Genomic DNA, 21,554 nt, shown 5'->3' on the forward strand with positions numbered 1-21,554 from the left:
CCATTAAGTCTGATGTATTTTAAAAACACAAATAATAGAATCACGCTGGTAAAAGCAGAATGAGAATCAAATACATACACATTTTCAAATCAAAATTGCATGTCGCTAATGAAACACAATATTTCCTTTAAGCAGACATTCTGCACTCATTTACAAATCACATGTCCACAAGATGTCTTCAGGAAAGTCATAACTTTAAAGATGAGTGCTCATAATTGCACACCTTATGGTGTTAAATGTCTGTTGGAATGCATAACCAGGGCAACACTCCTTGCGCAGCCAGATGACATCCCAGAGTTTCTGTCCTCACATGTGGAGGGAATTTCGCATCATGTCAGGGATGACGGATCAAGAGATACCAAGGAGCTGGCCTTTCGCTATGAAGAGCAGTGGGGTAAGTCAGAGAGGCATTTTGATTAAGGTACTCTTTACTGTTGAGCTCCACTATTGGAACAGTCTGCCAGTGCTTTCAATGGTATTTTTGATTATTATGAAGGCATGACAGGGAGTATCTTCAAGTGCTTTTTTTTAATTACTTTTTCAGAGAATATCTTCCTGGAAGGGGAGCTCAAAAAGAAAGAGAGCCTTAAACCATGTGTAGATGAATGTCCTTCACCTTGTTCCAGTGTGTTCAGTACATCCTCTGAGTCCTTCCTGGTGTCAGCTTTCCCTGAGGTGAGATGGTACAAATAGGTTGTCTGCTACAAGGAGTTTAAGAGGTACTGGATGTTTCATTCAGTTGCAGCCATGTCTAGTTGTGTATTTGTGATCGTCTTTGAAGCAAATATCCAAAACGGTTCTTGTACTTGTTATTTTTTTCTAAATGTAATTCACAATGTAAAAAAGACTGTTTTTCCCTACACGAAGAGACAGGTTGCTGTTAGACAGCCGAGTCCCATAACTGAAAATGAAGCGGAGGATGACTCCCCATCGATTGTTGGTTGTCAGGATAGTGCGGCTCTAATATCTGAAGAGAAACCAAGACCACTACCACAACCTCCACTTTCGCCACCACCACCACGAATAGGCGAAAGAAGAGATAAGAAATGTCGGGTACCATCATTCAAGATTCGCCATCAAAAGGACAAAAGAACATCTCTACGATCTGCACGGCCACTACCTTCTCCTTTCAAACACAAAGCTCCTCCACAAGTTACAAAACAAGAGCAGGGACAGAAATCAACCAAATGGCGTAGCAGGAGTGTGTATACCTGCCATCTCAATGATTGTCCTTACCACAATAAACCTAAAGAGGGGTCAGCAGCTGACAAGGAATTGGGGACGGTCCACACCAGCACAGGGCCTACAGTCAAAATGGATCCAGGGCTGCAAAAGTCCTCAGAGATGTCTAAATTAGTTGAGGTACGTATCCCATACAGACCAAAGGACGGGCTTATTGTAGATCCAGAACTAGTGTCAAAGAGAACCAGGCCAGGACACTTGACAAAAAGGACAACTGCTGCAGAAATCATCTTGCTTTATGGCAGCCGGTGCAATTCCTATGGTAGACGAAGCGCTGGCAGAAACAGAACAGATCTGTCAGACGTGTCGTTTACCACACAGACCTGCCCTCATCTGAAACATACTATCCATGTGATCAGATACAGGTGTATGCATGTGATGCAGTGAACTTCATCTGCAAAAAAATAAAATGAGCAATGCAAATGTTGTTCCATTATTCGTGTTTCAACACAAACTGAACTCTCATACACAATGTGTTATTTTGGAATTCAAACACCATATATTCTTTAGGTTAATCAGCAACAACAAATGTCTCTTTTTCTTTGTCATAACACTGTTTTACCTCTAAACTATATGAACAATTATTGTTTAAATTGTTTTATTGGGAATGTGAAGCATCAATCTCAAAAGTAACAAGAGAAGATGCACTCTTTAACTAAAAATGTCATCAGATCCAATTGATCAAATTCGGATAGAGGGACATTTTTTCATAACAATTTATCTTCTGCTACAGAGTAGGCTATGGTGGGGCCTAACATAATCACAATGATAAATAACTTGGAACCAATGCGCTCCCCGAATGACAATCACACAGAGAGGTCCAGTAAAGACACAGACAAGTATGGCGGCAAACCACTGTCATAATTCGAGAGGGCAAATGAGATCCGAAGAAACTTTGCCCGCGCGGCTGCTTGACTGTTGCTCTTGTGGATCTGATTTCCCCTCTCGAATTATGTCAGTCATTTTTAGATACATAGACAAGCCTTGTTGATAATCTGTATTTGCCTGGTATGCTAGACGGTATAGACACTATGAAGAAATAAGTTTCTCAACAAGCTTCTTTTCCCTGACTAAGAAGAGATAATGGTAATGCAGTAGGCTACAATGCGGTTATAACCTGCAGTTTGATATTTTATATATAAAATCATTTGAATTACTTGCTTCAGAAGTTAAATAGAAAATGTGATTTTATTTATTGGAGAAAAACGATTTTTTTACCTTTAAGGTGCATTTGAGGATTAAACTCAGTTATACACCAACATTGAGAAATATGTGAATGTAGATGTTATACAGTACAACTGATACGTTATATTCTCAAATGTAGCCTTGTAAAACACAATTTTTGTTAGAATAAAATAAATATTAGATTGACTTTAAACCATAGGTTGAAGCAAGAGATCTCTGGGTGGAAACAGACGGACAGGAAGCAGAGGCGAGATTTATGTCGGCGGGCTCTCTCCCAGCTGAGAGCCCGCAGCTTCCCCTTTAAAGGAGCGCCGTGTTGAGTCGCTGGGAAGCAGAGGTTCGCTGCTCATCAGGAGACCCACTGGCTATTTATATGTCACATTATTCTGGTCGAGCTTAATCTGATGGGATAAATAAAATGATGCTTTTGAATTAATCGGATTTGTTCGTGATCGCGGCTGGACTCTGAGGAGGACGATGACTTGAATCGGGCTGTAACCGAAATTTTCTCCCCCATATGGAGCTGAAATGTGAAATTGCTCAATTTCAAGTACGCTCTCTTTATATTGTTTTCCTCCGATGAACGATGGGTTCAAAATAATAGCATTTCGAAAGTCAGATATCGTGTTGCGTCATCTCCGTGGCGTTTTTGCAGCAAATCTGCGGATAATATTATGACATATGCGCTGGGTTTTGGTTATTTGCGACGCATGGCGCAGGTCTGCCATGACGATGTGATCAGATAGTGATCCCAGCAGGTTCCTCTCTGCCCCCTAACTGAGCCGCTCATGATGCCGAGAGCTTTGCGGAGACTGGTCCATCTGGTGCTGTTCTGCCCTCTGTCCAAAGGGCTGCAGGTATGTAAGCCCAGCAGGATGCCTTATGCCTTTGTGGCTATCAGGGTCCAAACAGCAGAGAACCTGCATGCATTGGGGAGCTAGATAGGCTATTAGAGCTCCTTAAGTACAAAATTTACAATTTGACGTGCTGTACTTGAGTAGGCCAGTACTTGATTTTTACAACTATTGTTCTAAACCAAGCTATCCCTTTAAAGGATCTGAATATTTCACACGCCACTGCATTTCACATCATTCACATACAAAGGCTTTATTTTCATATGCAAACTAGCTATAGCGTTGTTTTGCAATGAAACTCTTCTACCTCTTACCTCCCAGGCTCCTCCAGCAATGCACCATACGTTTGCGTAAGACACAAAAGGATAAAAATAGTGCATGAAGTAGAAGGCAAGGCAAGTTTATTTATATAGCACCTTTCAACACAAGGCAATGCAAAGTGCTTTATAAAAAAGAAAGACATTAAGAGTGTTAAATAGTGCAGCTGAAACACATTTTAAAATTGCATTTAAAAACAGCCATTAAAAAGCAAAGATAATAACATTCAAATAAAACAGGAATAAGACATACATGAATAAAAGTTACAGTGCGGTGTTAGATATGAATAGTTCAATTAAAAGCAGCGGCAAAAAGGGAAGTCTTCAGCCTGGATTTAAAGTACTAAGTTGCAACGGACCTGCAGGGTTCTGGTAGTTTGTTCCAGATATTTGGAGCATAATAACTGAACTTCTCCATGTTTAGTTCTGACTCTGTGGACAGAAAGCATACCCGTCCCAGAAGACCTGAGAGTTCTGGATGGTTCATAATTTAGCAGTAGACCGTTCAATGCTTTATAAACCAGCAGCAGTATTTTTGAAATAAATTCTTAGACAGACAGGAAGTCAGTGTAAAGACCGCAGAACTGGAGTGATGTGATCCACTTTCTTAGTGTTAGGATTTGAGCAGCAGCATTCTGAATAAGTTCAAATAATGTTTGATTTAAAATAAGATATTCCCCTGTCTATAGCTATGTTGGTTTTATCTACAGATCAAGTGTCCAGCTGTTCTTTTATTGTGCTGTGGGCCTATTTTTGTTTTCATAGACTCTTGGCTCACTGAGTTTTCTCTTTCTTTCTCTTCCTCGTTATCCATCCTTTTCCACACTCATAAGAGTCGTCTGCCAGCCATTAAGGTGAAATATCTTCTCCTGGCCTGGCTGGGCATCCTCATCGCCAGCTGGGTCATCTACATGCAGTACGCTTCTTACTCTGAGCTGTGTCGCGGGCACGTCTGCCATATGGTCATTGTAAGTAAAGTCTCAACACTACCACACCCAGAATGTGCGTTTTCATTCACCTGTTCTTATACACATGTTCAATGTTTTCATAAAAATAAGTGGGAACGCCATACATTTGAAACACTTTGGAAATATCTGTAAAAAGTGGTATAGCTTAGCTGAGGTCGAAATGTTTTTACATTTATATTTTTCCAACGTGGCTCATTTGTGGGATCCAAGTTCAAATTATGGCCAGATTTCCTTATGCACTGGTAAATCAAAGTTGTAATTCTGGCACATTTTGTCATATTTTTGACCATGCTTAGTGTTAACATTTAAACTGTTTGTTGCTGTTGCTCCAGCAGAGCCAGAGAGCAGCAGAAAGCCCTAAGGCAGAACAAGTTCATAATGTATCTATAAAAACCAAGGGGAATAAGTCTGGAAAACTGGACAGAACTGTTTTCTGAGAAATAAGAGGGAGAGTTGGGGGCTGCTTGGGTTGGCCTCTTCCTTTACACATGGCCTTTGATGTTGGCTAAAGATAAAGCCTACTGATATCCTGCTGTGCCCAGCTGTTTCCATTGACTGTGTCCGAACAGGCTGCTGAAATGTTTTAGGACAACATCAATGATGAAATTGGATCATCACAATCAGATCATCACAACTGTGTGTGTGTCTTTGTGAATATTTGTGTGCCTCACCTCCAGCCCCCTAGTCTCAAAGTCAATGTTTTTTAAATAGATTTTTGGTTGGATGACTGAAATGAGGTCTGTGTTTAGGTCAAGCTTTGCATTTCCTTTTTCAGTGTGATCACTACAGAAGGGGCATTATATCAGGCTCATCCTGCAAGGCATTGTGTGATCAGAGAACTCTAACCATGCAGCGCTGCATGTCCACCTCCTCTACACACCAGGTAAAATAAATCACACCCACACAGAGATAACACAATAACAAACCACACACATTGCATGTTTGTTAAAGGGTATGTTCGTATGTAAATCAGTGTAAAAACAATCCTGTAGACAGTCTAACCACTAGTCTTAGTTGTAACACAACCATACAGAATATATTCTCCCTCTCTTCACATGTTGTTACTCACAGGTGTACAGTGGACTGTGGAAGGACAGACCTGTTGTGATCAAGTGTGGACTTGAGGATCCGGTGAAGATCGATGGGGCTCCAGACTCTATTCTGCGACAGGAGATGACCTTATTTGAAAAACCCACTCGTGGAACCTCAATGGATGAATTTAAAGAGATGCTGCACAGTTTCCTCAAGGTCTTTTTTAAACAATTATACCTAAATTAACTGTAATATTTATAGAAAAATACATATCACAATCAGGGTTGTCAACAAATACTTTTAGATATATACTCAAACTGTCAAAAAAAATCTGACATTTAAGAAAAGGTTTTTTTTTCTGTTCAGCTCGTAACTAATTGGAATGATGTCATGGACAAAATGTGCAAAAATAGACGTTTGAATTGTTAGAACCATATGTGTTTTTTTTGTTTTTAAATAAACATTTTAATCATTGTTGACCATTTTTAATGACTTACTCACCTCCTTCTTGCAGGCTAACCTTGGGGATCAGCCATCTTTGAACACATTGGTGGACAGGGTCATTACTCTGGCTGATATAAACCAGGACAGAAAAGTAACCCTAGCAGAGGCCAAGTCTATCTGGGCTCTTCTGCAGATCAACGAGTTCCTTCTGATGGTGGCGCTGCAGGAGAAGGAGCACACCCCCAAGCTGCTGGGTTTCTGTGGAGACTTGTATGTGACCGAACACGTGGGCCACAGCTCCCTCTACAGGCTGGAGGTGCCTCACTACCTGCAGGCTCTGGTTCCAGAGGCCTTGAGCTCCAGCCTGAACCACTGGCTCGCACCGGCCTGGCCTCGCAGGGCTCGCATCACCATCGGCCTGCTGGAGTTTGTGGAAGAGGTCTTCCACGGCTCCTACGGGAGTTTCCTCATATGTGATGCCAGTCCTCGCCACGTGGGCTACAATTCAAATTATGATTGCAAGATGGCCGACCTGCGCAGCGTGGCGTCTGAGGCAGTGGTGCGGGGATTTATGAGGGGGCGGCGGTGTGAGACTAACGCAGACTGCACCTACGGCCGGGACTGCACGGCCACCTGTGATCGCCTGGTGAAGCAGTGTAACTCTGAGGTCGTGCAGCCCAATCTGGCAAAGGTTTGTGTGCTGCTGCAGGATTTTCTGCTTTTTGGGGCACCTGCGGACCTCCGTGGGGATCTGGAGAAGCAGCTACGCACCTGTGTGACACTCAGCGGCCTGGCCAGCCAGATGGAGGTACACCACTCGCTGGTGCTCAACAACCTGAAGACATTACTGTGGAAGAAAATCTCCAACACGCAGTACTCTTGAAAGCGTATCATCTGCATACGGAGTGAATGTGTTCATGAACGTGGTCGTTTTTGCTCCTGAAGCTCTGTCAAATGTTTTAGAAGGTGGTGGTTATTAACATTGACTGTGAACATAAAACTGTGATACCATACGAAAAAGCATTACAATGCATTATTTTTGAGAAGCACATTCATCTGCTTGGACATAATATTCTCAGGGCGCTGCCTCTAACTTTATTTGTAAAATAATCTGTGAGTAAACTTAGTTTTCGAAATACATAGAAGAGTCTTGTCTCTCCCTACTGAATGTCAAGTTTGACAAAGTGTGATGATTTTTGTACAATTTTAATTATTGGTGGAAATTATTGAACTTGTTTTTTTTGTGTATAAATGACTCTCTGTGTAAAGTTCAGATAAGATACAAACAACAGATGGAATAATGTAAAAGTACTGATGTGTGCCTACTTATATTGATAATGTGTTTAAATCAAACTGAACAGACTGGAGTTGTATATGATAATCATGGTTATACTTGAAAGAAGTTCTGACCTGTGAATAAACTTAATTTGGTTCAAATAATTGATTTAAAAATATTGAAAATGGTTACTCAATGAGCTATCTGACCTTCAAGAGCACTGTATTTTGGGGTTGAAAACTGGTATCCTTCCTAAAATGGGTTGGATAGATGGATTTTTGTCATTCATTATCAGTTATTTGATTTAAAGGACCAAGGACATTCAGACCACTGATGACAGCTCTCAGTCACCAGTAACAGTCTCACTTTAGGACTCTATGAAAAAAATAATCAGTAAGGAGGTGTTTGAGATCAATCAACCTCATTTGATAGATGTAAACAAAAGCCTTAACTGCTGTTGCAATTTGAGCAAAGATAATTTGGGGTTGCATTTAAATAAAAGACACTCAGTGACTTTTATTTTTTTATTGAACATCTTTTATTCAACAATTTCACAAAGCTTTACTGCTGTCTTGAGACGTGACCTTTCTTAAAGCATATGTTTCAAGGTGTCAAGATGCAAAATACTCACTTTCAACCATGTCTTATTTAATACATACCTGCAGACGTCTTCAAATGTCACGCCAAAAGATGGGGGTCCAACGCTGTGAAGACAAATCACAATTAGCCTGATAATATTTGTCTGTTTCTAAACTCAAAAATAATCTTATCCTTAACTTAACAAGTGATATGTTGGTAAACGTCATCACTCCAAATCACCACTGTTTTAGGTATTGAATGCAGATGATGATGTAGATCTTTTTATTCTCTGCCACCTTATGACACAGCCTCAACACAATGTCGGACTGCAATGCCTCAAGGGGCATGCTGGACAAGAGTAAAAGAAGTGCAAGAGCAAAACGTCTGCATGAATTCTCACCTTCTGGAGCCACTGTACTGCTGCTCTACAGCTTTATCTGGTCCATCAGAGGTGACTCCTGGGTCTTCTGTCTTATGAGTAGAAAACAAGGCAAAGTGGTATCTTTGTTGTGAAGATTGCAAATCAGTAAAGTGTTTGTTAAACTACTCATTAAAACAAGCTTAAGCAAATATCAAACAAATAAACAAGACAGGCAGAAATTGATTAAGTGTAACAAATTGTACTCAAAGTACTCCAGGTTTTACTCATCATGAATAATTAACTTTGTGGTAAACTGAGTCTTAGTATCTGGCTCGGTTCCATACCCAAAGCCCACAAAACAGTGGGAGTTGAGCTATCGTGAGCCAGTTGTTACTTTTTGCCCGATTATTGCACAACAGAGACACTTCAGCCAGAGTTGTGTCTCAAGGGGCAAAATAAAACACATGTGCAGTAACAGCAAACATCTTCGATGAGGCCAGTGACCATTTCCTAGAGCGCAGTCGTCTCTTTATCTGAGATCAGATGTCCACATGAGAGCAGGGCCATGAATCTTGTCTCTGTGCATGAACCTGCATGAAAAAGAGCAATACATCAGAAGATAGCACTTCTTTAATAGTATTAATCGAAAAATCTACTCAGTAGTACGAAAGTATTTACAAGTTGTACCACTCGGATAAACTACAACATTAAAATGCTCAATCATGTATTTGTTAGTGAAAGAAAAGGAATAATATAATAATCTACAATTATATAACTCAAGATATTTACTTCTAATTGGAGTATTTTGGACTGAGGTAGGCCTGTTCTGTACACTACATTAAAATATCTGAGTGCTTGTACCACAATTGCTATTTATATACATTACCTAACACTCATGTTACAGGTTTGAGTCTCAGACTCTCAGCAAGCAGCTACACCCAATCTCACACAGCACCAGAACATCAGCTAAAATCAGCAAATTTAGATAAAATCATTGGCCTAAAATAAGTCAAATTAAGAGAAAATTAAACTCTTAATATCACGCCATAGATATCATAAACAGCTTAAAACTAGAAATAGCCTGTTGCATGTTAACCACCTGCCAAAGCAAACGAAAACGATAAACTTAGTATTAGAATGTATCTGAAAGCAAACATCGAATGTGATTAAATGCAGCTTACATTGATTTTAATATTGTGCATCTTATATTCGGCGAATTTTATATTTAAGTTATCAAAAAATAATGTATTTAGAAATACAGGGAACATGTGTATATCTTATTCTCAAAGACATTACAGCTATAATAAAAGGTAGGTGTTTCTTAAGTTAAATTTATATTCATGCTCACTGTTTCGTCCTTCCAACACGTCTCGCGCCTAATGGACAGAGACAGTCGGTACAGGAAAAGATAACAACTACGGAAGCCAAGAGCGATCAAACATCATCACGTTTGCGTATCGCCCATTACTTGTACAGTAACAAAGTGAAGGTGCCATTTACTGAAAAGGTGAAAGGATTGTTTTGTTTTTTAAATTTGTTTTTGACGATGCTTATCTGTTAAGCCCCATTGTTTAATGTGATATTGGAATTTGGTTCATGCAAAAAAGCTGATTACCCCATCTGTGAGGATAGCCAGGTTGTTCTTGGGATATCCTTTTTCAATTTACCCCATTGGATAGATAAAACAAAAACATTGAAAATCTACTTCTGTGCTTTGGGAAACATTAACAGATATTTTTTCTAAGTAATTCAGTCAGCTAATTTAAAGGCAGTTCAGTTGTTTAGACATTCACAACAACACAGATCATGGCAGTAGACACAAGTCATTATATATTTGGCGGTGCACAACAGTGCAAGCCAAAATACAGTTAGAGTATTCAATTTAAAACAGAAGACCATATGTAACAAAAAGATTTCTTTAATAATAATGATAATATACACACAACTTTGTCTTAACATTAGTAGAGCTGCAAATATTAGTGAATCTGCAGAGAAACAATCTCCTATTATTTTGATAATTGATTAATTGCTTAGGGTAATTTAGAAAAATGGCAAAAATGTATTTTTCCAGCCTTTCAAATATGTATATGTTAATATATGTTATTTAAACAGAATATTTTGGATTTTTTGACTGACATCTGGAGAAACTGGGATGGACATTTTCCAAAACTTTCTGACAATTTATAGTCCAAAAATGGCAGATTAATCGCTTATGAAAATAATTTGAATTTTGATTTGCAACCCTTAACATTAGACAGCATTCTTGCCTTCCCCTCAAACACTAGTTAGATGTTTTCAATAATTCAGAGGCATGAGGAGGCGCAGCAGACGGCAGGAGCTCCATGTGTTTCCTTTTGTCCTTAGCACGATTTATAATCATCTTGAATAAGTGACAGTACAACTCCATGGCAATAGGAGTGTCATCATTGCCGGGCACGGGGTACGTCAACAGGCTGGGGTTGCAATTTGAGTCAACCACTCCAATTGTAGGAATGTTCATTTTTGCTGCATCTCTGATTCCCACGTGCTGTTGAAATACATTGTTGAGAGTGGAAAGGAAGACGATGAGGTCTGGTAGGCGGACGCCGGGGCCATACTGGATGGGGGCGTTGGTGAGGAGGCCACCCTGCCAGTACCGGGTGTGAGCGTACTCCCCACATCCCTTGGCAGTGTTCTCCACCAGCTGGCTGAACTGACGCTGGCGGCTGACAAACAGAATGACGCCCCCCCGATACGCTACATGTGCAGTGAAGTTCAGAGCAAGCTGAAGGTGCTCCACTGTCTGGTCCAGATCAATTATATCTTGTTCCAATCGGCAGCCATATAGGTATGGCTCCATGAGCCTGTGAAAAAGAGAATTACAGTTACACTATGTATGATATTGCATACTCTTCATTGCCATAGATTTGATATGTGGGCCTAATGGACAAGATCTTTCTCTCCCTTTTGCTCAAGATTTTACTCACTGGGTTACTCTGGTAACAGATTTAAATTCATTTTTTTCAAGGACAAAAATCTAAACACAAACCAGGTCTATCCAAAGAACAGAATACACTGGTACATGTCAAGTTCACAACAGCAATCAGCAACTTACTAACAAACGGAGTATCAGCTGCATTTTAAAACATTAGCATTGTTGAAGGAAACCTGAGAACAAAGAAGTGCATTGCCAACTAAGAGTTTCACTGGAATTGTAGAGCATGAGATAATAATAAACCTTTAAAACTTAATTTAAGGACGACACATCAGGTGCTAACAGTGTAGAAAAGGTGATATTTCATAAATGTATTTGAACACAGCCATCAGATCAGAATAAATAGAGTTCCTTTAACATCATTTCTCTCTTTATACAAATATTTCTTGTTGAAGTATATGGTTAAAGTACATTGATGACCCTAACCAAACAATTCCCTCCCTCCAAAGCAACAACATAAATAATGTACACAGGTGATGAGATTTACTAATACCAACCTGTGTCTGCAGCCTTTTTTATGACCAAGATGCACCCTGGCCTCGAAAAGGGATTTGACAGAGAAGAGCTCTGACACACGAAAGAAGTCGGGCTTCTCGAGTGGCAGGGTCATTATCCTTTCTGTATGAAGGAGAATTACATAGCTTAAAGTATAACAAAAATAAATAAAACATGCACACACCGGACCTGATGGTTAAGCAGTCGTTGATTACCTGAAACATCATACATTGTAGTGTAGGTGATTTGACAGCTGCTTCAGTGCTATAGAAATGTCCAGCAGCGGGGTATCCGACTGTAATAGCTCTGGACTGTCGTAGCCCCCAAAGCCCTTGAAGCAAAACACATATATAGGTCAAAGGAAGCAATATAAGCTAACTTGTAACAAGCGAGTAATGCTAGCTAAGCAGCTCGCTAACGTGACGGACGTTAGCTGTGATGCTAATTTGTCTGTTAGCATTACAAGCAGAATAATGCCACAACAAATGCATTTATTGTTTGACATACTCCCAAATTATTCAGTTTATAACATTACTGTGTCGGATAGTAACATATACTTCCATACCTTTCGTAAGTGCCCGGGCAGCCATGCTTGCTTGAGTACCACGGAAGGTCAGCAAACTGCGACTGCGTGATTGTAGTTCACAGACTGCCGTACAGCCCTTCTGTCGTGAACGCTCTTTCTATAAAACTACATCACCCATGACGGCAAATTATTGTCTTTACGTTTAAACTTTATTGAAAAACAAATACAACACAACTGACAACGGCCTCCTGTCATTTGGCTTTAAAAGTGTACACAATATAAACCAACGTCACTTTAAAGAAATAAATCGTGCTATAGAACATGTCTGCACTAAAGATGACACATTTCAAAACAAACAATAACAGCTGTAGTATGTTTCATGTAATCTATGTGGTGCAGGAAAACTATTAAACTAATATCAATGCCTTAAAGCAAATTATTTTATTAACTCAAAAAACTTGGATTTACTTTTTCATTCCAAAAACGTATAGAAAAAAAGTCCTGTTGGCTAAATAAACAACAAATTAACTACCAACTCTCATCAAAAAACCATAACATATCATTTGAAGATGACAAAAACATTTCTTTCCAAATCCAACTCAAAACTAACAAATGCTGGAATAAAAGAAAACACATTCAATTTCCCCTGCCTTCAACAATCAAGTATAACACCAAATCTTACAAACGCTGAATAAAGTGCAAAACTATTATTCAGCAACCCACATTGTGATATCATGCATGCGTCAAATGCAAAGGTTTTATTTTGTTACGCTGTGGTGGCTGGATGCTTCACTTTCCCTGAAAAAGATGAAAATCATCCAAAATCAATGGGTTTTTATTTAAATGTGATAATTCACTGTGGAGAAAAAAAAAACATACAGGTCTAACCACACACGTACCTGTCGACAGGAATGAACTGAAGCTTTCTCTTGACACATTCCACTGCCTTCCTGTACACAGTAGCATGGCTGTGAGAAGGAACCCCCTGCAAGCATCAAGCAATATTTCTCACTCTGGATATTGAATACTTTGCACTCACATCCAAAGAAAGGAATACCAGAAAAACACCCAAAGATTGTCCTTTCCTTGGCTGAAGAGTCTGATCTTTTATGCTTAATTTCTGGTTTCAGGTCAAAAGACTCAGAATGTAGGAAAATAAGCTACAGCTAACACTGGGGTTTCTATGTAATTGTACCTTCTTGCAATTTTGTGTAAGGTACCTCCGGAACATCTTCCTTCTTTCCTCTGTGGTTAGAGCTATGCAAGGTCTGAAGGTGATTCCAGGATCAATAGCACTGGACAAAGACCTGGGCAAAGAGCAGGACACATATCAGACACATTCTCAGTAATGACACAATGCTCTAATAATCCGTCACAAACTCCATCTTCAAGCAAGTTAACAGTGTGTAAATTAAAATTGTAGGTGTTCAAAGAACCACGATGAGCATGACAGTGATGCAATTAGGGTTATTATGCATTATTGAGGACACTTGGTTGCTCTGATTTCAATCTTTATTACACAGATGCACTTAAAAGACACAGCAACAGCTTGTTTTCTGAAAGAGTAAAAGAAAAAAAGAACCAAATCTTACAAAATATTTACAAAACCTGGCAATGCACAGCATGTTCAGTAACTTCTTTTGTTTGTTAAACAAAAATAAATAACCTTTTCACATAGGAAATTCAAGAAAACTTCAACATGATAAAGAAATTATTACACTAAATATCAATATAATCAACAAGAAGGAAATAACAATGTGGCTTCTTTGAAATCTGCCAAAACGCGTGATTCATATAGGTAATAAGTCCAAGACTGTTTTAGTGGCTTTATCTGAGCGACTCTAATATGAGTTTAAACCTTACAAGCGCACTGTGAAAAACAAATGTACAGAAGATGTGGTTTAATGCTTCCACAGTAGTTGAGAAAGGATAAATGATTGTTCCACTCACAAATGTTGTTATAGAATTTGTCTAAAAACAGTGCCTATCAAGGGGTCAAGGGTATAATCTGTTTTGAAAGTGTACCCTGGCTATTTCCCTTATGTGCAAAAGTTAGAAAGGCTATTCTCAATCTATGGGTGAGGTGAGATGGTCATTGGGTCTGAATTCTGCTATTGGCCTTCTAGTTTCCATTTGAGATTTATTAGCCAATTATTTTCTTTATGAATTAATTTGTCTTTACCTGAACTGACCAGAGACCAATGTGATGTCCAAACCTAATGTAATTTACTCTGACAAAGAAACACGTGTTTTGCATGCATATCTCTTTTATGCTTCCTTTTGTAACCAATCAAGTAATGCAACCAAACCGTACACCAAAACGTGAATTGATTGAATTCTGTATTTTTTTTCTTATGGCTTTATTGAGATACCCCTAATGAAGGCAATGGTGGGAAACATATTACAATAACAACAATACTTTTAAACATTTGCACATGAAATGACTTAAAGTAAACTGATATATATGTTATATTGGGTAAGATTTTGTAATGACAGCATGTATTTTCTGATTAACATCGCTATTTGAGTTGTCCCTGTGTTGAATTAAAAAAGATACATCCACATTTGAATCATTTGGTCTTAACCCACTATCTTTATTTTGTTTCTTTTGGTCACTTCTTACATGAAACGTGAAAGATATTTAGCATGATGCCGTTTTTTCCCCAAAGAAAGTATTATGCATTGTGACAATCGTACTACATATTCAGTCTGCTCCAGTTTGAAAATTGTACTGTATTGCTTTCCACAGGTTTGCTGATATGAATTAACAAAAAAAGTTGCCATGGTGGTGCCGTTGCATTACAAAGCCATATAAACGTACAAACACATTTTTAAAAAAAGCCCGTTTCATCTTATCATATTAACAAACATTTCCACCCATCCCATACATGAATGAGCTTGACCTATATTATATTTATAAGCAGGACACAATTTGAATTAGAATTAAAATTGAATGTGTGATGCTATGGGAGATAGAGGCCAAAGGAAATACATGTACTTACGATGCGGAATAGCCCTGCTTCTTCCCTGGATTTCTCCTGTTGCCTGACTCACAATCTGCCTCGTCTATAAAGTCTTTCTCTCTCCTCTCTAGATGTTCTTCTTTATCGTCTATCTCCATACCCTCGCTTTCCCTCTTCATCTCGCCTGGCAAGTCCACTTTCTTATTTCCCTCGCTTCTTTCCCTGTTTCGAACCTGGACATGGTTGGTCCTATTAGACTCCAGTTCAACAAACACACTCTTGTCTTTAGATATGTGCACCATACTCTCTGTCTCTCCTTCTATAGGGAACTGAGACCTCTGTGTAAAGGACACTCTTGGATGCTGCCTGGCAGACGACAAAAGACTCAAACCAGGAGATCTGAACGTGGTATTTACATTTGTCTCTGTGGAGCAGGGCAAAGGAGCTCTGCTGGTCCTTGCATTCTTGGACCAAACAGTGCCTGGAGTCTGTGATTTGGGCCCCTCGCTTTGATAAGCGGAAGTTGCTGATGAAGTCTCGCTGATTTTAGACGAAGTGATCTGGAATGGAGTTCGATTAGGCATCCTCGAGTCAGTAATGGGAAGTCCGAAGCTCTGGCGCCACTTGTTTGCCTCAGAGCGAGAATGAGCAATGTTAGGACTTGAAACAGGCCAAACCTTCTCAATCTGTGGGGTGACATTGTGGACGTCCACTTTTCCAAAGGTAAGCCTCCTTTGCACAGTTCCAGCAGCCCCCGCCCCGTCTGCTGGCTCCAAAACAGCGGGGCTGCAGGAGAGACGCGATTGTGCGCCCACAGCAGAGATGTCTGGCAGCAAACCCTGTGCTGTGGGAAGAGGCTGACTCCTCAAAGGAGATAGTCCTGGACTTTTTATTGGAATTTCAGCCTGCTGATTTTCCTGTTTAATGTCTTTATTTTGAAGTGGAGCACACACAGCCGTAGTACCGTTTCTTGAAACATCTTCATCTTTACTTTTCTCTGTGGTGGATACTTTGGCCTTTTCAGCCAGAAATCTTCTGATCTCTAGCTCGATGCTATCGTCACTGTCCACTGAACTGCTGTCCTCCTTCGTCTCGATGGCAGTCTGAGTATTGTACGGCACAAAGGTAGCTTTAACACCAGCTGCCAATTCCCCTTCATGCACATTTTGACTTTTATTGGTATGTTTGGGTTGTGAAATGCTTTTTTTACTTAATCCTTTTCTCTTTTCTACTTTTTTCAAAATGTTCATTGAAATAGGATCCGTTTTGAACTTTTTGGCCACTAAAGTATTTCCCAGCACTGCTTCTCCATCCTTTAGGGTCATCCTTTTCCTCTTAAGATCTCGCTTTTTCTTTGACTTCTTTTTTGTCTTGAGCAGGTCTTTTATAGCTGTGTCTAGGTCTTCATCACTGTCAAGCGAGCTGCTTTTGTCTCCACTGTGCTCCGTCTTGTTACGTCGAGATATGAGGTGTGTTTGACTACTCTGGGAAAATAATAATGGGCTGGATTCTTTTCCATGCTCGGGTGAAGCTTTAAGGGCTGTGTCTTTTACATCGTTACCTGTCCTTGGAGGGTTGGAAATGCTTAAGTTCTCCTCTTTTTGTTTTCTTCTCTGAGTCAAAGACAATTTTAGGGGTTTCTTTGGAGTTGCAACTTGTTCTTCTTTCGCTTTCTCTGGTTCATTTATACTTTGAGGCTCTTGAGTCTTAGCAGTTGGCGATTGTTTGAGCATTTGGGCCTTCTGCTCAAGAAATTTCTTGATTTCTTGCTCTATCCCATCTTCACTATCAATGGAGCTGCCATCACTTTCTTCATCCTGGCAGTTGCCAGGAGGGGATGATTGCACGGAAGATTCAGTGGGGGTGCAACTGCTATGGCCAACACTATGATGGAAGGCCTCAGGCATGACAGTTTTTGAAATGTCCAGTATGGCCTCAGCACACATGAGCTCTGCAGTAGTATTAATTTTTGAAGGGGATGAAGTAGTTTGCTCATTAAAACCTTCAACTTTAAACAAAAGCAATTCATTTCCTTTACCCTTTGAGCTCTCGGAAAGTGTATTCTTGGGTAGGAAAAAAGATGAAGAAGGAGGTTGAACAGATTTGACTTCTTTCTCTGCTAAGGTCTTCTTCTTTCTCAGTCTTTTTTTCTTTATTTTTTCAGTGCTCGTACTTCCAACAGCATGCAGTAAGGACTTCGTAAAGTGTTTTGGTTTGTGCAAGAATGGTTTGAGGACACTCTTCTCTTTGAGTTGCTCAAGCTGGTAGCAGCGAATAGCTTCTTCGATCCCATCATCGCTAGTTGAGTCAGACTCTTCTTTAAATACATGTGGACTGAAGGTTTCTGGTTTGTCCTGCTGCTCCTTTTTCTCCAATTGGTATCTTTGAATGGCTTCCTCGATGCCATCATCACTACTGGAATCATTTGAGTCTTCCTCCACTTTAACTGTGACCGGGCACATTGCTTTGTTGAAGAGGTTGATTGTTTTTGAGGGGATCTTCATCGGTTCTTGGGGCGTGACTAAACTTTGGGTAGTTGAACTTTTATTGAAGTCAAATGTATTAATGGTGTTGTCATCTAGGGAGATTTTGCTTTTGATATACTTTTTTATAGGTATAACAGCTGGTGATGTGGGAGTCTCAGTTTTTACACTTTTTGGGAACTGGCTGCTGGCAATCAAAAATGTGTTGGTGTCAGAGTTCTGTTTGGAAACCTCGGGAAAAGGTGGGCTTTTCCTGGGAATTTTGGAGGATTCGAGGAAGGTGAAGCATGGCTCCGCCTTGCGTTTGTGATCATCCTTTTCCTTCAAATATTCCAGTATTGCCTCCTCAATTCCTCTGTCCACAGAACTATCGCTGTCAGAGTCACTGCTCTCATGGTTGATTGGGGAGGAAACATCTGCCTGTTGGTTCTGAGTAGGACTTTTAGTTTTGGACTTAGCCCCCACATAAGAACCCATCGCAACCTTGCAGACTTGAGGATGAACTTCCTGTCCTGGTGGCACGTTTCCTTCGATCTCATCACCCATCTCGAGTGAGGACTGGGTGCTCCTAAGGCTCTCTATGATCATCTGGACCTTATCTGAGATAGGTGTGCCTCTGGTGGACAACTCTGGGTCAGAGTCATTGAAGCAGACTGGAAGGCTATAGCCTCCAGGTGGGCCACATGTTCTCCATTCTGTTTGCCTCACTGCGACAGGAGGGACATTCATCAAGTACATTCTAGTGAAGGGGGGTGAGGTCCTCGACCATTGGAGTGCAGCTGCCTCCGACCAATCACATCGTTCAATCTGAGGAGGGAACAGAAAAAGAGAAACAAAGACAGGCACGTCAGACTACATTCAGGGTTTTTACGGGTTTCAGCAACTTAAAATAGTATTTCCAAAGCATTTTTAAAGACAACATAGGATGAAATTAAGGAACAACAATTGTAGTCATTATGGCAAAGGAAAATCAGTATGAATGAAAATAAATCGAATAACAACTTTCAGTAGATATATTTTTGACATGTTTGAACTTAACGATAGTAACCTGATGTAAAACAGCATTCAATTATAGGGGTTTGAAAGAAATGTTGGATTGCCATTCTTGTCTGTTGTTGTACCAAAGCAAACTTTGGCACATTTACAGAAATATTTATTAATGTGCACTGTCCCTGTTAAATTCATAAATAAATAAATAATTGAGAACAGAGGATATGAATATACAGAACTTGGCAGTTATAATGGGAAACACATTTGATCACTCATGCCAACAATTTTGTAAAACCTTACACTATACATCTTCCATATTCTCACTGTTAAGAAGGAACTGAAGATTATGGGCTGTTGTAGCTTGGTCATGCATTTATTACGAATCACCAGCAATGTCAGAGAGAGTAACAGCTTTACTTTAATACAAAGTTCCCTCGAATTAGTGTATCAAATACTTTAAATTGTTTATCCAATAGATCTTTCTCTTTTTAACAACCTTCGTCTAATTCAGTTTTAACACCACATTGGATATTGTTTAACAGATACACACATATATTTTTCGCGAGAAATGGCCTGCGTTGTCTCGAATATAATGGAATTAAATGGCATTCAGCTTTTAAACAAAGAAATGTCTCTCTGAAGACCAAGAAACTCATGATTATGCACATGAAGTATCAAAAGTAAAAGTACTCCTTATGCAGAATGTCCCATTTCAGAATATTATAAACATTACAGTTTTAAATTACAATTATTCATGTTTTGATAAGAATAACTAATGTTGCAGCTGTTGAAAGAGTAAAACCAACATTTTAAATATACTGTTGGTCGGCCTAATCCATGATGAAACAGTTTATGCATTTAGTTAATCTATCTTTTGCATTTATGATCCATCTCAAAATAGAAAAGTCGTCAAAAGTAACAAAAGTTGTTTGAGAAAAGTCATGGGGTTAAATGAACAATATTAACCCTACCTCTGAAATGTAATGACAAAAAGTATTTAGTAGCAGCACATTAATCGCCTAAAGACTTGAGTAAATGTAACAGTTAAACACATATTGACTGTAATTATTTGTTCCTGTTTCATGGTGCAAACGCAGTTCATCCAAACAAATCGAAATGCTAACTGGGTACCTGCCAGGCTGCGCATAGGCTATTCAATGGTAAGATGGCACCTGCTGAACCCTATACGAGTATGAGTCATGTCTACAGATCAACCATGCAAAAGCCTGTATTGTGCATCCATGACATTAACTCAGTATAGGAGTCGCTATGCAACCACCTTTACCAGTCTACCTACCCTAAATATGTGAATCCTCCCGAGCTCTGCACCCTGCAGGGGGATATGGGCATCCCCTCTACAGCCTGACACCAAGTGACAAAATGCACAACTCCTATGTTATTATAACCTGCTAAACGTTGTAGAAAATAGCAAACCACTACAGGAAACCAGGATGGGTCACCAAAGACGCCCCGCCGAAAAAAATACACCGAGGAGAGCTAAAAACGTAGCATAACGTAACGTAGTCGTATGCCAACTTTGTTTGACATATCTAACAAAGTTTAACTACACAAGCAAACATTTATGCGTAGCATTTTCTGGATTGCATAGGCAACTGAGTTGTTGGGTGTATTTTTCCTCCCGGACCCTTTCCTGTTTGCGACAAAGAAACCCCGGCTGTCCCCGTATCCCTCTAGCGGTACGAACTGCACCGATGCCCGGCATGCAGCGCTAGGAGACTCCGCAGAGCAACCATGTTTCTTCGTACCGGCCACGGTTGTCAAAACGCACCATATTCAGTCGATATCACCTCTAAACGCGAGAAATGTCCATAAATACTTCTTTATAAAACAGTATGCCTACATATTTAGTGAGAAAATGGAACAGATGGTGGTGTGAAACATTACAGGGATAACCGTGGCTAGTCGGTGACTTGAAAGACACAGGCGGGCCTCCCGGCTGCTGCAGCCCCGGCATTTTCTCCGGCAAAGAAAGCCTTTGTATTGAGCTACAGCTTACCCTCCTAGCCTCGGCTATTTCGCACAAAAACACAAGCCTAGAAGTCACACTCACCTAGATATGACACAAAACTGCTCTACGGTGAGATTGTGTTCAGTGCTGCCTAGATTTTAGGATGTTTGGAGAGCCGTCGTGGAGATATTTCGGGGTCCGTCGCCAGCTCACACACCGCCTGAAGCTCGATCCGTCGAGTCTCCCTCCGCTGCAACTGCCGGGCAGACCAGCTTCCTTAAACCCAGAGTCCAGCCAAGCATGGCCCCTTTCAGACGGCATCACACCACCGGAAGACAGGCACGCTGTTATTTTACAGTACACTCTGCTTTTACAAACATACAGGGATGGGATAGTTTTTATTAAATGTAGTATTGTTGCATTAAAACATGAAAGCAGGCTTTTTCGGGAACAATTTAGTGTAGCCTACAGGTGGAAGAAGTAGCCCAATTTACGTAAGAATTTTTTTTTAAATAAGTAGAAATTCGCTGTCGCCATCAAAAGTACTGCATTTAAAACATGTTTAAGTAGTATGTTCGCGTTATCATACAAATAGTATAGTGCACTTAAATACTTCATACAATTTAAGTCATTAAAACTTAAAGTAGGCTACCAAAAGTAAAGGTTGGCCTACTCGTTTTGCAAAACGGCCTATTTCAGTATAGTATAGGCTATAGCTATAGGCCATAATATTATTTAATCATAATCATTGATGTATTAATGTGCACTTCAATGTTGCAGCTGCTAATGATGAACATTTGTTTTTACTATATTGCCAGTTAGTTTGTGAATTTCACAAATTTGTTGATTATATTTTGTATTTTTTACCTGAATCTCCAAAGAAAATGAAGTTATTA

General features: G+C 39.8%; 3 protein-coding genes, 1 long non-coding RNA gene and 1 other non-coding gene across 8 annotated transcripts; 1 reads left to right on the plus strand and 4 right to left on the minus strand.

Annotated features, from left to right (window-relative positions):
* The first annotated feature begins 2,747 nt into the window (after positions 1–2,747).
* On the plus strand, positions 2,748–7,759 carry dipk1b (divergent protein kinase domain 1B). Of its 2 annotated transcripts, none has more exons than XM_063889017.1 (5): positions 2,748–3,284; positions 4,432–4,566; positions 5,342–5,449; positions 5,638–5,814; positions 6,113–7,759. In XM_063889017.1, the coding sequence occupies exons 1-5, from the start codon at positions 3,216–3,218 to the stop codon at positions 6,923–6,925; spliced, it is 1,302 nt and encodes a 433-aa protein (XP_063745087.1). In that variant the 5' UTR covers positions 2,748–3,215; the 3' UTR covers positions 6,926–7,759. The 2 variants fall into 2 exon arrangements, with proteins under 2 accessions (XP_063745087.1, XP_063745089.1); XM_063889019.1 differs by having other exon boundaries at positions 2,748–2,977.
* LOC134868120 (uncharacterized) lies at positions 6,933–9,636 on the minus strand. Of its 2 annotated transcripts, XR_010166246.1 has the most exons (4): positions 9,607–9,636; positions 8,763–8,848; positions 8,298–8,368; positions 6,933–8,022 (listed from the first exon to the last, which is right to left on the minus strand). It is a non-coding gene; the product is annotated as an uncharacterized LOC134868120 (long non-coding RNA). The 2 variants fall into 2 exon arrangements; XR_010166245.1 differs by having other exon boundaries at positions 8,298–8,848; positions 9,607–9,633.
* LOC134869009 (small nucleolar RNA SNORA17) lies at positions 8,167–8,245 on the minus strand. Its single transcript, XR_010166370.1, has one exon. It is a non-coding gene; the product is annotated as a small nucleolar RNA SNORA17 (small nucleolar RNA).
* A 522-nt stretch (positions 9,637–10,158) lies between the features above and the next one.
* Positions 10,159–12,379, minus strand: mrps2 (mitochondrial ribosomal protein S2). Its single transcript, XM_063889497.1, has 4 exons — positions 12,293–12,379; positions 11,912–12,058; positions 11,730–11,850; positions 10,159–11,101 (listed from the first exon to the last, which is right to left on the minus strand). Exons 1-4 carry the CDS (start codon positions 12,315–12,317, stop codon positions 10,540–10,542), a joined length of 855 nt encoding a protein of 284 aa, XP_063745567.1. The 5' UTR covers positions 12,318–12,379; the 3' UTR covers positions 10,159–10,539.
* Positions 12,380–12,440: 61 nt separating this feature from the next.
* ppp1r26 (protein phosphatase 1, regulatory subunit 26) lies at positions 12,441–20,950 on the minus strand. 2 transcript variants are annotated; one of them, XM_063889496.1, is made up of 5 exons: positions 20,761–20,949; positions 15,256–18,506; positions 13,449–13,560; positions 13,153–13,238; positions 12,441–13,051 (listed from the first exon to the last, which is right to left on the minus strand). In XM_063889496.1, exons 2-5 carry the CDS (start codon positions 18,435–18,437, stop codon positions 13,012–13,014), a joined length of 3,420 nt encoding a protein of 1,139 aa, XP_063745566.1. In that variant the 5' UTR covers positions 18,438–18,506; positions 20,761–20,949; the 3' UTR covers positions 12,441–13,011. The 2 variants fall into 2 exon arrangements, 1 of the variants encoding a protein (XP_063745566.1); XR_010166282.1 differs by lacking the exon at positions 12,441–13,051 and having other exon boundaries at positions 13,155–13,238; positions 15,633–18,506; positions 20,761–20,950.
* Between the last annotated feature and the right edge of the window lie 604 nt (positions 20,951–21,554).

Source organism: Eleginops maclovinus, chromosome 8, assembly GCF_036324505.1.
Source record: "Eleginops maclovinus isolate JMC-PN-2008 ecotype Puerto Natales chromosome 8, JC_Emac_rtc_rv5, whole genome shotgun sequence".
In the NCBI taxonomy this organism is placed as follows: domain Eukaryota; kingdom Metazoa; phylum Chordata; class Actinopteri; order Perciformes; family Eleginopidae; genus Eleginops; species Eleginops maclovinus.

Coding starts and splice junctions, on each gene's coding strand:
- dipk1b (XM_063889017.1), top strand. CDS start 3,216: ATGATGCCGAGAGCTTTGCGGAGACTGGTCCATCTGGTGCTGTTCTGC. Junction 3,285..4,431: donor CTCTGTCCAAAGGGCTGCAG/GTATGTAAGCCC, acceptor CACACTCATAAG/AGTCGTCTGCCAGCCATTAA. Junction 5,815..6,112: donor TGCTGCACAGTTTCCTCAAG/GTCTTTTTTAAA, acceptor TCCTTCTTGCAG/GCTAACCTTGGGGATCAGCC.
- mrps2 (XM_063889497.1), bottom strand. CDS start 12,317: ATGGCTGCCCGGGCACTTACGAAAG. Junction 12,059..12,292: donor TGCCCGGGCACTTACGAAAG/GTATGGAAGTAT, acceptor TTTTGCTTCAAG/GGCTTTGGGGGCTACGACAG. Junction 11,102..11,729: donor AAAAAAGGCTGCAGACACAG/GTTGGTATTAGT, acceptor TCTTTTTCACAG/GCTCATGGAGCCATACCTAT.
- ppp1r26 (XM_063889496.1), bottom strand. CDS start 18,437: ATGTACTTGATGAATGTCCCTCCTGTCGCAGTGAGGCAAACAGAATGG. Junction 13,239..13,448: donor TTACACAAAATTGCAAGAAG/GTACAATTACAT, acceptor TGATGCTTGCAG/GGGGTTCCTTCTCACAGCCA. Junction 13,052..13,152: donor CAGTTCATTCCTGTCGACAG/GTACGTGTGTGG, acceptor CATCTTTTTCAG/GGAAAGTGAAGCATCCAGCC.